General features: G+C 44.9%; 1 protein-coding gene across 1 annotated transcript in view; it reads right to left on the bottom strand.

Annotated features, from left to right (window-relative positions):
- slco5a1 (solute carrier organic anion transporter family member 5A1) overlaps positions 1–18158 on the bottom strand; it is a 215447-nt gene that overhangs the window by 83447 nt on the left and 113842 nt on the right. Inside the window, exon 2 of the mRNA XM_072253965.1 lies at positions 1544–1676. Within this exon, the coding sequence (XP_072110066.1) occupies positions 1544–1676 (133 nt within the window). The remainder of the gene's footprint in view (positions 1–1543; positions 1677–18158) is intronic.

Here is an 18158-nt window from a genome sequence, read left to right as displayed (position 1 = left end):
GGAAAAGAGTAAACCGTTGATGTTTTGAGCCGAGAGCCTTCATCAACATTGTAACCCTGAATTGGGTGGCAAGAATATTAGAGTGGATTTGATGGGCATGTGAGAGAGAACAGATAGCACAGAAGTAAGTCGGAGAGAGGGGTGAGATTGATAGACCATGGATAGATCAAGTGGTCTCCTTCAATGTGGTAAGGGAATATTGAAAAACATCACAGAGCCCTACTCTTGTCTGTCAAAATGGTATAATCATAAAATACTATGCTCTTTTCTCAGTTCCTTCGTCTCCAACACATCTGCTCCCAGGATGAGGCTTTCCTTTTCCAGGACACCAGAGATGTCCTATTTTTTATAGAATGGGGTTTCCCTTCCTCCACCACTGATGCTATCCTCACCCGCGTCTCCTGCATTTCCTGGGTATCCGCGCTCACCCCATTTTCCTGTCACCTTAGTACTGTCTCCTCCTCACCTACCACCCCCATAAGACTTCACATTCAACACATCATTCTCTGCACCTTCCACCATCCTCAATAGGATCCTACCACCAAACACATCCTTACCTCCCACGACTCTCCGCTTTCACATAATCCTGGCACATATCCCTGCAAGCAACAGAACTGCTACAAATGTCCACCTACCTCCTCCCTTACCTCCATTTAGGGCCCCAAACAGTCCTTCCAGATGAGGCAATACTTCACCTGTGAATCTGTTGGGGTAGTCTGTTGTATCCTGTGCTCCCGGCGGCCTCCTCTACATTGGTGAGACCCGAAGTAAATTGAGGGGCTGCTTTGTCTAGCACCTTCACTCCATCTGCCAGAAGCGGAACTTCCTGGTTGCCAACCATTTTAATTCATATTCCCATTCCCATTTCCACATGTCAGTCCATGGCCTCCTCTTTTGGCATGATGAGGCTATGCTCAGGGTGGAGGAGCAACACCTCATATTCTAGGTAGCCTCCAACCGGATGGCATGAACATCAATTTCTCCTTCCAGTAATGTTTTTCCCTCCCCCATCCTTCTTCTCCACCCCTTTACTTTTCCAACCCACCTGGCTTCATCTATCACCTCCTAGTTAATCCTCCATCCCTCCCCCCCCCGACCTTTTTATTCTGATCTTCCCCCTTGCTTTCACATCCTGAAGAAGGGTCTCGGCCCAAAATGTCAACTGTTTATTCATTTCCATAGATGCTGCCTGACCTGCTGAGTTCCTCCAGCATTTTGTGTGCGTTGCTCTGGATTTCCAGCATCCGCAGTATCTCTTGTGTTTATAATATAGGATATCCTGCGGTGTCAAATTGAAACATATTCCTTGACCTTTCTAAACATTTTCTTATTTTCTCAGAACTTATCTTCCTTTTTGAATCAATGCTTTTACAGTTTTGTTATTCAGGGGCCTTCAAGTTTACAACAAATAACCTTATGGAGTTAAAACTAATGCTTCTTTTAACTTGTTCTATTTAGGCATCAATTACATTCATTCACTGTAAGATATGGATTCCTGTGGTATGCAAAGACAGGAAAATAAAAGGCTACTGCTACTTCTTACCAATTTCCAATGAAGCGTGGGTCAGTCTGGTCAATCTGAATTGTGGCCCTGGGATCTACATAGAAGCCAATCAAGACACCACCAAGAAGATATCCTGCTGCAGGACCCAATGCTCCCATAACATACATAATTGCTGGAAAGAAGAGATAATGTATTAAATAAGTTACTAGGAACAATATATGCATCAATTCAAAATAGAAAATATAAACCCCAAATTAATCTGGGTACTAATAGTACCTTACAACAGTGACATCTAGGTTCAGTGGTAACCACTGCATTTGGGTCTGATGGTTAGCAGTCCAAGTCTCATAAATTAGATGTGCTGAAGGAGTGCTGCAGTAGTGGAGATGCCACTTTTCAGATGGTACAGTAGGCACAGCCTCCAACATTGGTGGGTATAAGACAACCAGTTTGAAGAGACTGCAGATGCTGAAATCTGGAGCAACACACAAGCACTGGAGGAACTCAGTAGATCAGGCACCATTTGTGGAGGGAAATAGATAGTCAATACTTCAGGTTGAAACCCTTCACCTGGTCATCTGGACCAGTTTGGATTTGCAGTATTTCATGTCAAGGCTACTAAGAGCACTCAATCTATTTCACTAATTAAACTTATATCATGTTGTGTGCCTTTAAGCAGAACTGATAGCTGTCTTCAATTGTTTTCATTTACCATTGTTGTTCCCAAATAAATATTTTGTCGACAATTTTCTGGAATTTCGCTGAGACTCAGTGTAGAGGCTCCAGGCAAGTTGTTTTATCCCCACTAACGTTGGAAAAACCTATCCACTGGTTCATATGAAAAGTGTTACGTACTGCAGGACTCCCCCAGGTAGTTGAAGAGATTTCATAGCACTGATGCAGAAATAAGAGTGGGAAGTTTTCCAACTATCAAATTATGCATTTAATGTTTAACAACATTGGAAAAGACTACAGAATCATCATCTCACAGGAGCTTTGTGAGACCTTGCTGTGTGCAAATGGACTGTTAAATTTTCCAACAGAATATTGGAAGTTCATCAGCTACTAAATATTTTTTCAACATGTTTTGGGCATAAGTAGTATCAAATACTTTAAGTGTAAATGATACCTCCCTAAAGAAAAGCTATTAAAAGTTATAACTAATTTAAACATTGCTAACAGAAGAGTTATTATATAGAAACTATATATTTATATACTGGTGCAATTTTGAGAGCTGCTTTCCTTTCATAAAATCCCACCGTACTGAAGTAGATTTAGCTCATCACACCAGTCACTCAGCACCTCGAGACAGCTCATTTCTCTGCCACTCCCGTCACATTTTCCTCATACTGCAATATTTGCCTCTATTTATTTATGAAAATTTGTACAGAATCCACATACACACAATATGTTCCATATGTTATTAAATGTGTTGTATTGGCCCATTCACACCAAGGCGCCTGCTCTCAATAAGACAGTAATCTAGGGAGGAACATAGAACAATTGAAAGACCTTTTCTTCGTTGTGCAGTCTAGTACCTGATATTGGTGCCTACTGCAAAAACATGGTAAATTCCTGTTGACACCTCCTAGAAAACTTTGGTCCTCAAAATCATTGTAGTTACACTCAAAAGTCCTCCAAGAGGACTGCAACCCTTATCGTTGTTTGGAGGCTTGCGTGTCTCAATGACCTGGAGAGCTATGTTGGCTGGAGGTAGGATTTTATGGTCAGGTCATCCATGCCAAACTGGTCAAAGGTTAGAGGCCAAATTAAGAGTTGTCCACCGGTCCTCCAGGTTCGCAGGTTCAGCTTAGAGCTGACAACCCTGAGTGGTAAAATAAAGTGGTTATAGAAACGGCAATGAAGAATCCTTCTACATCTGAGTGCCACGGTGTTTCTGACTCCCCACCCGGGACTTGCATGACTGACAGTAGTGAAAACCAAGAGAAAGCTACTGACTTGATGAAGGAAGCCCTGAACACCACCAAAAGTGCAGACACAGGAGAGTCATAGAGACATACAGCATGGAAACAGGCCTTTTGGCCAAACACGTTTGTGAATGAAGCATCCATTTAATTAATCCTACAGTGACTTGATTTTGTTTTATTATTTAGAGATACAGCATGGTACTTTTACCCTTCCAGCACAACAAGGCCATGCTGCCCAATCACACCCATGTGGCCAATTAATCTACTAGCCCATATATCTTTGGAGAGTAGGAGGAAACCGGAGCACCCTGCGGCAACCCACAAAATCACAGGAAGAACATAACAAGCTCCTTACATACAGCGGCAGGAATTGAACCAGGGTCACTGGCACTGTAAAGCGTTACGTTAACCGCTACACTACCATGCTGCTACCCCGTACCCTTTTACAGATGTTCCCAGCAATTCATCCCTATTCTATAACTGCTACCTCATTCACCCACAATTATATTGGCCAAGTAATCTTCTAAACTGCACTACCAGTGTGAACCTGGAAATCTTATAGATCTTGTGATCTTTGACTTGTAATCTTGTACATATTATTTCTACGGTGACTTTTTTTTAATTGTTTCTTACTTCTCTTCTAATATTTGTATATCTATGCACTTGAAATGCCACCGTGACACTGTGTTTCCTTTGGGACCAATAAAGTAACTATCAGTCTATAACTGTGGGGCATAGGAGGAAACCAGAATACCTGGAGGAAATTTGTGCCACAGTTACAGGGACAACATGCAAACTTTTACACAGGCAGCACCAAAGTCCATGATTTAACGCAGATAATTGAATTTTGCCAGTTGTACCTTCCAAGCCACTAGGCTATGTGAACATGAATGATAGTGTCTGCCCTCCTGGAAACCATGTCACTCTCTGAGCAAGTGTGTCTAGGATAACAGCAATAATGTCCACAGCTGTTTATGTCTGTACCAATGTTACCAGCATAAAGGAAATTATTTTTGGCATCTTTAATCCCTGTGTGAGTGGTTTGAATTACCCATTAAAACAGGCCTTTCTTTGCAAGACCAAGCCAAATTAGATCCCGGCCTCAAGTTTGCACTCTGAAAGGTTGTTATGTCAACTCTCACCTGGCCTGTAATTGAAGCTAAAATTCTTCCTCTAGTTCAAAGAAGTCATAGGAATGTTCATTAGCAGTGCCGAAGTAAATCAAAAAAAGGAGGTTCCTGGCATTGAGACAGATAACCTTTTGAATCTTTTAAGCTCACAAGCTGGTTATACAATGAGCCAAACTTCACCACCTCTAGAACAGTAAAACATAATCTCCATAAATTCTTCTGGACTAGCAAACATACATCAAAACATTTCTGCACCATCTGCACCAGCTTAGCTTGTTAATGTCAGGAAGCAATCTTTCTTTGCATGTCTGGCACACAGGGCTTGCCCTTGACTTCCGACACAGTAATAAGAAACCACACAGCAGACTCACATTCAACATCTTGGACATTTTAGGAACAACTTCTTCTCTTCTTCTATCAGACTTAGAGTCACACAGCAGTGTTTATCATTTATCATTATCAGCGTAATCATTTCTGAATGATCCATGAACCTATGAATACTGCCTCGCTATTTCTCTTTTGTGCTACTCACCTTTTTCTGTAATTTACAGTAATCTTGCTATGTATTGCTGCTGCAGAAAAACAAATTTGCTGACATACAGCAGCCATAATAAATCTGATTCTGATTTTCATTCTGCTTAGCTACATATTTAAGTTTGCTGATGACACCACTGTTATTGGCCAAATCAAAGGTGGTGATGAATCAGCATTGAGGAAGGATAAGGAAAATTTCGCTGAGTGTCAGCGAGATCAAAGAGCTGATTATTGAGTACAGAAAGAGGAAACTGGAGTCCTCACTGGGGAGTTAGAGGTGGAGAGGTTAAGCAGCTTTAAATTCTTCAGCGTTATACTTTCAAAGGATATGTCCTACCAGGCCCAGCATGTAAGGGCCGTTACAAAGAAAGCAAGATAACACCTTTACTTTCTTAGAAGTTTGTGAAGATTCGTCATGTCATCTAAAACTTTGGCAAACTTCTATAGATACACAATTGAGAGTGTGTTGACAGGCTGCCTCACAGCTAGCTATGGAAACACCAATGCCCTTGAATGAAGTACATAAAGTAATGAACTACATAAACTAATGAACTACATAAAGTAAGACAATCGCTGGTAAAGCCCTCCCCATCACAGAACACATCTATACAGAACATAGAACATAGAATAGCACAGCACAGTACAGGCCCTTCGGCCCACATTGTTCTGCCGACCCTCAAACCCTGCCTCCCATATAACCCCCCACCTTAAATTCACCCATATACTTCTCTAGTAGTCTCTTAAATTTCACTAGTGTATCTGCCTCCACCATTGACTCAGGCAGTGTATTCTACGCACCAACCACTCTCTGAGTAAACAACCTTCCTCTAATATCCTCCTTGAACTTCCCAGTCCCTTACCTTAAAGCCATGTCCTCTTGTATTGAGCAGTGGTGCCCTGGGGAAGAGGCGCTGGCTATCCACTCTATCTATTCCTCTTATTATCTTGTACACCTCTATCATGTCTCCTCTCATCCTCCTTCTCTCCAAAGAGTAAAACCCTAGTTCCCTTAATCTCTGATCATAATCCATACTCTCTAAACCAGGCAGCATCCTGATAAAACTCCTCAGTACCCTTTCCAATGCTTCCACATCCTTCCTATAGTGAGGGGACCAGAACTGGACACAATACTCCAAGTGTGGCCTAACCAGAGTTTTATAGAGCTGCATCATTACATCGTGACTCTTAAACTCTATCCCTCGACTTATGAAAGCTAACACCCCATAAGCTTTCTTAACTACCCTATCCACCTGTGAGGCAACTTTCAGGGACATGTATTCCCAGATCCCTCTGCTCCTCCACACTACCAAGTATCCTGCCATTTACTTTGTACTCTGCCTTGAAGTTTGTCCTTCCAAAGTGTACCACCTCACACTTCACCGGGTTGAACTCCATCTGCCACTTCTCAGCCCACTTCTGCATCCTATCAATGTCTCTCTGCAATCTTCGACAATCCTCTACACTATCTACAGCACCACCAACGTTTGTGTCATCTGCAAACTGGCCAACCCACCGTTCTAGCCCCACATCCAGGTTGTTAATAAAAATCATGAAAAGTAGAGGTCCCAGAACAGATCCTTGTGGGACACCACTAGTCACAACCCTCCAATACGAATGTATTCCCTCCACCACGACCCTCTGCCTTCTGCAGGCAAGCCAATTCTGAATCCACCTGGCCAAACTTCCCTGGATCCCATGTCTTCTGACTTTCTGAATAAGCCTACTGTGTGGAACCTTGTCAAATGCCTTACTAAAATCCATATAGATCACATCCACTGCACTACCCTCATCTATATGCCTGGTCATCTCCTCAAAGAATTCTATCAGGCTTGTTAGACACAATCTGCCCTTCACAAAGCCATGCTGACTGTCCCTGATCAGACCATGATTCTCTAAATGCCCATAGATCCTATCTCTAAGAATCTTTTCCAACAGCTTTCCCACCACAGACGTAAGGCTCACTGGTCTATAATTACCCGGACTATCCCTACTACTTTTTTTGAACAAGGGGACAATATTCGCCTCTCTCCAATCCTCCAGTAACAAGGACATAAAGATCCTAGCCAGAAACTCAGCAATCTCTTCCCTCGCCTCGTGGAGCAGCCTGGGGAATATTCCGTCAGGCCCCAGGGACTTATCTGTCCTAATTTATTTTAATAACTCCAACACCTCCTCTCCCTTAATATCAACATGCTCCAGAACATCAACCTCACTCATATTGTCCTCATTGTCATCAAGTTCCCTCTCATTGGTGAATACCGAAGAGAAGTATTCATTGAGGACCTCGCTCACTTCCACAGCCTCCAGGCACATCTTCCCACCTTTATCTCTAATCGGTCCTACCTTCACTCCTGTCATCCTTTTGTTCTTCACATAATTGAAGAATGCCTTGGGGTTTTCCTTTACCCTACTCACCAAGGCCTTCTCATGCCCTCTTCTTGCTCTTCTCAGCCCCTTCTTAAACTTCTTACTTGCTACCCTATATTCCTCAATAGACCCATCTGATCCTTGCTTCCTAAAACTCATGTATGCTGCCTTCTTCCACCTGACTAGATTTTCCACCTCACTTGTCACCCATGGTTCCTTCACTCTACCATTCTTTATCTTCCTCATTGGGACAAATTTATCCCTAACACCCTACAAGAGGTCTCTAAACATCGACCACATGTCCATAGTACATTTCCCTGCAAAAACATCATCCCAATTCACACCCGCAAGCTCTAGCCTTATAGCCTCATAATTTACCCTTTCCCAATTAAAAATTTTCCTGTCCTCTCTGATTCTATCCTTTTCAATGATAATGCTAAAGGCCAGGGAGCGGTGGTCACTGTCCCCCAGATGCTCACCCACTGAGAGATCTGTGACCTGATCCAGTTCATTACCTAATACTAGATCTAGTATGGCATTCCCCCTAGTCGGCCTGTCAACATACTGTGACAGGAGTCTGTCCTGGACACACTAACAGACTCTGCCCCATCTAAACCCTTGGAACAACTCAGGTGCCAATCAATATTAGGGAAGTTAAAGTCACCCATGATAACAACCCTGTTATTTTCGCACCTTTCCAAAATCTACCTCCCAATCTGCTCTTCGGTATCTCTGCTGCTACCAGGGGGCCTATAGAATACTCCCAATAGAGTAACTGCTCCCTTCCTGTTCTTGACTTCCACCTATACTGCCTCAAAAGAGGATCCTGCTGCATTACCCACCCTTTCTGTAGCTGTAATAGTATCCCTGACCAGTAATGCCACCCCACCTCCCCTTTTCTCCCCCTCTCTATTCCTTTTAAAGCACTGAAATCCAGGAATATTGAGAATCCATTCCTGCCCCGGTGCCAGCCAAGTCGCTGTAATGGCCACTACATCATGCTTCCATGTATGTATCCAAGCTCTCAGTTCATCACCTTTGTTTCTGATGCTTCTTGAATTGAAGTACACTCACTTTAGCCCTTCTACCTTACTGTCTTTAGACCGTTTATTCTGCTTCTCTTTCCTCAAACCCTCTCTATATGTTAGATCTGGCTTTACTCCATGCACTTCTTTCACTGCTCTATCGCTCCGCGTCCCATCCCCCTTGCAAATTAGTTTAAACCCTCCCGAACCATGCTAGCAAACCTACCTGCAAGGATATTGCTCCTCCTCGAGTTCAGGTGCAACCCATCCAATCTGTACAGGTCCCACCTTCCCCAGAAGAGATCCCAATGATTCAAAAATCTAAAACCCTGCTCCCTGCACCAGCTCCTCAGCCATGCATTCAACTGCCATCTCCTGCAATTCTTACCATCACTATGGAGCACATCACTATGAAAGCAGCAGCAGCAAGGACCGCCACCATTCAGGCCATGGTCTCTTCTCGTGCTGCCATCAGGAAGGAGATACAGGAGCCTCAGGGCAGGCAAAACCAAATTCAGGAACAGTTATTACCTCTCAAGCATCAGGCTCTTGAACCACATCACTCACCTCAACACTGAACTATTCCTTCAACCTATGGATTCACTTTGAAGAACTCTTTAGTTCATATTCTTAATATTTATTGTTAATTTTTTTCTTTTTTTTTCCTTTTTGTATTTTGCAGATTGTTATCCTTTGCACATTGGTGGTTGTATGTCTGTCCTGTTATGTGTGGTCTTTCATTGATTCTATTGTGTTCCTTTCTATATGTTATGAAGGTCCACAAGAAAATGAATCATACGGTGACACAAACATACTTTGATATCACTGATTCTGTGGTGAGGAAGGCAAATTCAATGTTGACATAAAATATAGATATCTACAGCACATTACAGGCCCTTTGGTCCACGATATCATGCCCAACATGTACTCCACTCTAGAAACTGCCTAGAACTACCCTACCACATAGCCCTCTATTTTTCTAAGCTACAGACCCTATTGTATCCGCCTCCACCGCCGTCACCAGCAGCCCATTCCATGCATCTACCATTCTCTGTGTGAAAAACTTATCCCTGACATCCCCCCTGTACCTACTGCCGAGCACCTTAAAACTATGCCCCCTCATATTAGCCATTTCAGCTGGGAAAAAAGCCTCTGGTTATCCACGTAATCAATGCCCCTCATCATCTTATACACTTCTATCAGGTCACCTCTCATCCTCCGTCGCTCCAAGCAGAAAAGACCAAGTTCACTCAACCAATTCTCGTAAGGCACGCTCTCCATCTTTACAGTAGAGGAGGCTGTGGATAGACATGTCAGAATGGGAATGGGATGTGGAATTAAAATGTGTGGCCACTGGAAAGATCCTGCTTTCTCTGGCGGACAGAGCGTAGATGTTCAGCAAAGCGGTCTCCCAGTCTGCGTCGGGTCTCGCCAATATATAGAAGGCCACATCGGGAGCACCGGACGCAGTATATCACCTCAGTCGACTCACAGGTGAAGTGTCGCCTCACCTGGAAGGACTGTCTGGGGCCCTGAATGTGGTAAGTGAGGAAGTGTAAGGGCATGTGTAGCACTTGTTCTGCTTACAAGGATAAGTGCCAGGAAGGAGATCAGTGGGGAGGGATGGGGGGGACGAATGGACAAGGGAGTCGCGTAGGGAGTGATCCCTGTGGAAAGCAGAGGGGGGGGAGGGAAAGATGTGCTTAGTGGTGGGATCCCATTGGAGGTGGCGGAAGTTATGGAGAATAATATGTTTTACCCGGAGGCTGGCAGGGTGGTAGGTGAGGACCAGAGGAACCCTATTCCTAGTGGGGTGGCGGGAGGATGGAGTGAGAGCAGATGTACATGAAATGGGGGAGATGCGTTTGAGAGCAGAGTTGATAGTGGAGGAAGGGAAGTCCCTTTCTTTAAAAAAGGAGGACATCTCCCTCGTACTGGAATGAAAAGCCTCATCCTGAGAGCAGATGCGGCGGAGACAGAGGAATTGCTAGAAGGGGATGGCAGTTTTGCAAGAGACAGGGTGAGAAGAGGAATAGTCCAGATAGCTGTGAGAGTCAGTAGGCTTATAGTAGACATCAGTGGATAAGCTGTCTCCAGAGACAGAGACAGAAAGATCTAGAAAGGGGAGGGAGCTGTCGGAAATGGACCAGGTAAACTTGAGGGCAGGGTGAAAGTTGGAGGCAAAGTTAATAAAGTCAACGAGCTCAGCATGCGTGCAGGAAGCAGCGCCAATGCAGTCATCGCTGTAGCGAAGGAAAAGTGGGGGACAGATACCAGAATAGGCACGGAACATAGATTGTTCCACAAAGCCAACAAAAAGGCAGGCATAGCTAGGACCCATATGGCCAGTGCGTGAGTGGGCCAGTGAAGGAGTGGAGCTTTGAGGCTTTGACTTGGGAGGCTTCGACAAGAAGAGGCGGAGGACAAGCTAGCTTGCAGTTAGTTTTTACAATGTCTCCTGAGACGGTGATGTGCCTCTCATGTGAGATGTAGCAGTCTTGGGGGAACCTCCCTCTCCCGCAGAGTCACATCTGCCAGAAGTGCATACGGCTGGGCGATCTGGAAGACCGTGTAAGGAATCTGGAGCAGCAGCTGGATGACCTTCGACTCATAAGGGAGAATGAGGCAGTCATAGATGAGAGCTACAGGGAGGTAGTCACACCTAGGCTGTCGGAAGCAGGTCGTTGGGTGACAGTGAGAGGGGGGGAAGCGAAGGTGAGCAGACAGGTAGTGTAGAGCACCCCTGTAGCCATTCCCCTGAATAATAAGTTTACCATCCTGGATACTGTTGGCGGGGACGACCAACCAGGTGTGAGCCACGGTGGCAGGGCCTCCGGCACGGAATCTGACCCTATGGTACAGAAGGGTGGGACGGAGAAGAGGAGAGCTGTCGTCATTGGAGACTCTATAGTCAGGGGAGCAGACAGGAGATTTTGTGGACGTGACAAGGACACCTGCATGGTTTGTTGCCTCCCGGGTGCCAGGGTCCGGGATGTCTCTGATTGGGTGCACGACATCCTGGTACGAGAGGGAAAGCAACCGGAAGTCGTGATACATGTTGGGACCAACAACATAGGCAGAAAGAGGGATGAGGTCCTGAAGTGTGAGTTTCGGGAACTAGGCAGAAGGCTGAAGAACAGGACCTCAAGGGTGGCGTTCCCAGGATTGCTGCCAGTGCTACGTGACAGTGATGGTAAGAACTGGAGGAGATGGCAGTTGAATGCGTGGCTGAGGAGTTGGTGCAGGGAGCAGGGTTTTAGATTTTTAGATCATTGGGATCTCTTCTGGGGAAGGTGGGACCTGTATAGATTGGATGGGTTGCACCTGAACTCGAGGGGGAGCAATATCCTTGCAGGTAGGTTTGCTAGCATGGTTCGGGAGGGTTTAAACTAATTTGCGAGGGGGATGGGACCCAGAGAAATAGAGCAGTGAAAGAAGTGCATGGAGTAAAGCCAGATCTAACATACAGAGAGGCTTTGAGGAAAGAGAAGCAGAATAAACGGTGTAAAGGCAGTAAGGTAGAAGGGCTGAAATGTTTGTACCTCAATGCAAGAAGCATCAGGAACAAAGGTGATGAACTGAGAGCTTGGATACATACATGGAATTTTGATGTAGTGGCCATTGCAGAGACTTGGCTGGCACCAGGGCAGGAATGGATTCTCAATATTCCTGGATTTCAGTGCTTTAAGAGGGATAGAGAGGGCGGAAAAAGGGGAGGAGGGGTGGCATTACTGGTCAGGGATACTATTACAGCTACAGAAAGGGTGGGTGATGTAGCAAGATCCTCTTTTGAGTCAATATGGCTGGAAGTCAGGAACAGGAAGGGAGCAGTTACTCTACTGGAGGTATTCTATAGACCCCCTGGTAGTCGCAGAGATACAGAGGAGCAGATTGGGAGGCAGATTTTGGAAAGGTGCGAAAATAACAGGGTTGTTATCATGGGTGACTTTAACTTCCCTAATATTGATTGGCACCTGATTCATTCCAAGAGTTTAGATGGGGCACAGTTTGTTAAGTGTGTCCAGGATGGATTCCTGTCACAGTATGTGGACAGGCCAACCAGGGGGAATGCCATACTACATCTAGTACTAGGTAATGAACCAGGTCAGGTCACAGATTTCTCAGTGGGTGAGCATCTGGGGGACAGTGACCACCGCTCCCTGGCCTTTAGCATTACCCTGGAAAAGGAAAGAATCAAAGAGGACAGGAAAATTTTTAATTGGGGAAAGGCATATTATGAGGCTATAAGGCTAGAACTTGCGGGTGTGAATTGGGATGATGTTTTTGCAGGGAAATGTACTATGGACATGAGGTCGATGTTTAGAGATCTCTTGCAGGATGTTAGGGATAAACTTGTCCCGGTGAGGAAGATAAAGAATGGTAGGGTGAAGGAACCTAGGGTGATACGTGAGGTGGAAAATCTAGTCAGGTGGAAGAAGGCAGCATACATGAGGTTTAGGAAGCAAGGATCAGATGGGTCTATTGTGGAATATAGAGAAGCAAGAAAGGAGCTTAAGAAGGGGCTGAGAGGAGCAAGAAGGGGGCAGGAGAAGGTCTTGGTGAGTAGGGTAAAGGAAAACCCCAAGGCATTCTTCAATTATGTGAAGAAAAAAAGGATGACAGGAGTGAAGGTAGGACTGATTAGAGATAAAGGTGGAAAGATGTGCCTGGAGGCTGTGGAAGTGAGCGAGGTCCTCAATGAATACTTCTCTTTGGTATTCACCAATGAGAGGGAACTTGATGATGGTGAGGACAATATGAGTGAGGTTGATGCTCTGGAGCATGTTGATATTAAGGGAGGGGAGGTGTTAGAGTTGTTAATATACATTAGGACAGATAAGTCCCCGGGTCCTGACGGAATATTCCCCAGGCTGCTCCACAAGGTGAGAGAAGAGATTGCTGAGCCTCTGGCTAGGATCTTTATGTACTTGTTGTCCACAGGAATGGTACCGGAGGATTGGAGGGAGGCGGATGTTGTCCCCTTGTTCAAAAAAGGTAGTAGGGATAGTCCGGGTAATTATAGACCAGTGAGCCTTACGTCTGTGGTGGGAAAGCTGTTGGAAAAGATTCTTAGAGATAGGATCTATGGGCATTTAGAGAATCATGGTCTGATCAGGGACAGTCAGCATGGCTTTGTGAAGGGCAGATCGTGTCTAACAAGCCTGATAGAGTTCTTTGAGGAGGTGACCAGGCATATAGATGAGGGTAGTGCAGTGGATGTGATCTATATGGATTTTAGTAAGGCATTTGACAAGGTTCCACATGGTAGGCTTAATCAGAAAGTTAGAAGGCATGGGATTCAGGGAAGTTTGGCCAGGTGGTTTCAGAATTGGCTTGCCTGCAGAAGGCAGAGGGTGATGGTGGAGGGAGTACATTCAGATTGGAGGATTGTGACTAGTGGAGTCCCACAAGGATCTGTTCTGGGACCTCTACTTCTCGTGATTTTTATTAACAACCTGGTTGTGGGGGTAGAAGGGTGGGTTGGCAAGTTTGCAGACGACACAAAGGTTGGTGGTGTTGTAGATAGTGTAGAGGATTGTCGAAGATTGCAGAGACACATTGATAGGATGCAGGAGTGGGCTGAGAAGTGGCAGATGGAGTTCAACCCGGAGAAGTGTGAGGTGGTACACTTTTGAAGGACAAACTCCAAGGCAGAGTACAAAGTAAATGGCAGGATACTTGGTAGTGTGGAGGAGCAGAGGGATCTCAGGGTACATGTCCACAGATCCCTGAAAGTTGCCTCACAGGTGGATAGGGTAGTTAAGAAAGCTTATGGGTTGTTAGCTTTCATAAGTCGAGGGATAGAGTTTAAGAGTCGCGATGTAATGATGCAGCTCTATAAAACTCTGGTTAGGCCACACTTGGAGTACTGTGTCCAGTTCTGGTCACCTCACTATAGGAAGGATGTGGAAGCATTGGAAAGGGTACAGAGGAGATTTACCAGGATGCTGCCTGGTTTAGAAAGTATGCATTATGATCAGAGATTAAGGGAGCTAGAGCTTTACTCTTTGGAGAGAAGGAGAATGAGAGGAGACATGATAGAGGTGTACAAGATAATAAGAGGAATAGATAGAGTGGATAGCCAGCGCCTCTTCCCCAGGGCACCACTGCTCAATACAAGAGGACATGGCTTTAAGGTAAGGGGTGGGAAATTCGAGGGGGATATTAGAGGAAGGTTTTTTACTCAGAGAGAGGTTGGTGCGTGGAATGCACTGCCTGAGTCAGTGGTGGAGGCAGATACACTAGTGAAGTTTAAGAGACTATTTGACAGGTATATGGAGGAATTTCAGGTGGGGGCTTACATGGGAGGCAGGGTTTGAGGGTCGGCACAACATTGTGGGCCGAAGGGCCTGTACTGTGTTGTACTATTCTATGTTCTATCTCCTTTGCATTCTCTCCATAGTATTCACATCCTTCCTTTAGTGAGGTGTCTAGAACTGAACACAGTACTCCAAATGGGGTCTGACCAAGGTCTTATATAGCTGTAACATTACTTCCGGCTCTTGAACTCAATCCCATGGTTGATGAAGGCCAACACACCACATGTCTTCTTAACAACACTGTCAACCTGCGCAGCAGCTTTGAGTGTCCTACGGACATGGACTCCAATATCCCTCTCATCCTCCACACTGCCAAGAGTCTTACCATTAATACTATTATAAATGACCTGGATGAGGAAGTAGAAGGGTGGGAGTTAGGATGGCACTAAACAGTGACTCCTTTGCTTGCATCTTTAATATCTTTATTTTTCCCTTTTAGGGTTCTTTTGAAGACCCTGACCTGGAGTTACACACAGACTTCGGTTCTTGGGGAATGGGACCCTTTCTCGATGTTTCAGAACTGGCTGTTGTTTGGCATGCCAAGGGATTGACCAGAGAGTCCGGCTCGTATTTGGAAGCCTAAGATCTTAGGGCTCTGGAGACGGGTGAATTGAGGGTCATTGTCACCGCAGGAGACCAGCGTGCCATCGGGAGAGTCAGAAGATCTACTGCTGTGGGCCTGAAGTCCCAAGATATTTGCGATCTCCAGGCACAGAGCTCGAAAAAAGCAATGTAACGGACTTTTAACATCATAAACCAGCGAGTTGTTGTTATGTCTCCCCGCTTGCTAGGAAAATGGAGACACCTCCTTCTACCTTATTAGGGAGAGAGAGAACCTGTGGTTTGTCGAATACCAGATGAAATGCAAAGTCTTTAGGGAAACTACAAGTCTGTGTCTTTGCTATTGCCTAGCTCACGCTTGAGTGCTCGGTGGCACTGCTGATGCTTGCTTTTTTTTTGCCGGTGAGGGGAGGGGTATTGTTGCTCGCTGCTGCTTATGCGCGGGGGAGATCTTGGGGTTCTCACGTTTATCTGTCGTTCATTCTTTGGGGCACTTCTCTGTTTTCGTGGATGTTTGCGAAGAAAAAGCATTTCAGAATGTATATTGTATACATTTCTCTGTCATTAAATTGGACCTTTGAATCTGTATTCTGTCTTCAAATTTGACCTACCAAAAATGAACCACTTCACACTTAACTGGGTTGATCTTCATCTGCCACTTCTCAGCCAGTTCTGCATCCTATTGATATCCCGCTGTAACTTCAGACAACCCTCCAGTCTATCCACAACACCCCCCACCCTTTGAGTCATCAGCAAACTTACTAACCCACCCTTCTACTTCCTCAACCAGGTCATTTGTAAAAATCACAAGGAGGAGGGGTCCCAGAACATATCCCTGCAGAACACCACTGGTCACCATCACCCATGCAGAACATAAATGATCTACAATCACCCTTTGCCTTCTGTGGGCAAGCTAATACTGGATCCACAAAGCAAGGTCTCCTTGGATCTCATGCCTCATCACTTTCTGAATGAGCTTTGCATGGGGAACCTTATCAAGTGCCTTACAGAAATCCATATACACTACATCCACTGTTCTACCTTCATCAGTCTGTCTTGTTACATCCTCAAAGAATTCGATCAGGCTCGTAAGGCACGACCTGCCCTTGACAAAGCCATGCTGACTATCCCTAATCAGATTATCTCCAACAACTTGCCCACCACTGAAGTAAGACTCACTGGTCTATAATTTCCTGGGTTATCTCTACTCCCTTCCTTAAACAAGGGAACAACATTTGCAACCCTCCAATTCTCCGGTACTTCTCCCATCCCTATTGATGATGCAAAGATCATCACCAGAGGCTCAGCAATCTCCTCCCTCACTTCCTACAGTAGCCTGGGGTATATCTCATCCAGTCCCGGTGACTTATCTAATCTAATAGTTTTCAAAAGCTCCAGTATATCCTCTTTTTTAATGTCTATATGCTCAAGCATTTCCATCCACTGTAAGTCATCCCCATAATTGCCAAGGTCCTTTTCCCTGGTGTATACTGTTAGCATTCATTACAAGACGACTAAAATATAAAAGCAAGGATGTAATGTTGAAACTTTATAAAGCACTGCTGGGGCTTCATCTGGATTATTGTGAGCAGGTTTGGGCCCCTTACCTTTGGAAAGATGTGCTGAAACTGGAGAGGGTTCAAAGGAAGTCCACAAAAATGATTCCAGGATTGAATAGCTTGTCAAATGAAGAATGTTTGATGGCTTTGGGCCTGTATTCATTGGAATTCAGAAGAATGAGGGGTGACTTCATTGAAACCTATCAAATTGTGAAAGGCCTTGATAGAGTGGATATGGTGAGGATGTTTCCTATGGTGGGAGAGTCTAAGACCAGAGAACACAGCCTTAGAATAGAGGGGCGGTGTTTTAGAAAGGAGAAGAGGAGGAATTTCTTTTGCCAGAGAGTGGTGAATTTGTGGAATTCTTTGCCATGGGCAGCTGTAGATGCTATCTTTCTGTATATTTAAGGTGGAGGTCGATAGATTCTTGATTGGTCAGAGCATGAAGGGATACACTGTGACAGCAGGAGATTGGGGCTGAGAGGAAAATTAGATTAACTATGATGAAATGGTGGTGCCGGCTTGATGGGGCGAAGTGGCATAATTCTGCTCCTATATCTTATGGACTAAGTTGTGTTGCACATTGGGAGGAATTTTGCTTCAGGTGGTGATAGGAGAGGACACCCAGCAAAGTGATCAACCTCATCAAACTCTGTTACTCCTCTGTGAGAAAGGAGAAGTGTTTCAGCTGTGATTTTTAAACATCAAGACATGTGAGGATTTAAGGTTTACAACAGTGGTAGATTCCTCAATTGTGACGGGGGTGGGGACATGCCATCTAATGGGAGTCAGTTGAGTCTGCTCTGCATTTAAGGCTGCTACAACCATTTCAGTCCTGTTTGCATATTGATTAACTGCACAACTAATGACTCTGTTCATAGTCATCTCATATGAAGAGAGGTATTACAATAACAACTAAGTGAATATGAAGGTGCAAATCTGTTTTTAGTTCCAAAGTTATCATGTGAGGGGGCGTCACGTGATGACGTGGGATTGAGACGTGTAAATCCAGCTCTCCCGCAACAAATCAGTAAAGTACCGTTTAAACAAAACAAAGTTAGTAAATATTTTCTGAAAACTATTTATAAACTTTGTAAGACTACTTTACGATATGCCTCCTAAACCGCAACAAAAGAAGTCTGCTGTTGCGAAGCAGCCGCGAGATGGGAAGAAAAAAGGGCCTACTGCAATGATGGAGCCTCGGACTCTGGTAACGGCTTCTTCGAAGAA

Source organism: Mobula birostris, chromosome 1 (assembly GCF_030028105.1).
Source record: "Mobula birostris isolate sMobBir1 chromosome 1, sMobBir1.hap1, whole genome shotgun sequence".
Taxonomy (NCBI): Eukaryota; Metazoa; Chordata; class Chondrichthyes; order Myliobatiformes; family Myliobatidae; genus Mobula; species Mobula birostris.
Note: the sequence above shows the minus strand (reverse complement) of the source record. Positions and strands in the feature narration are given on the sequence as shown.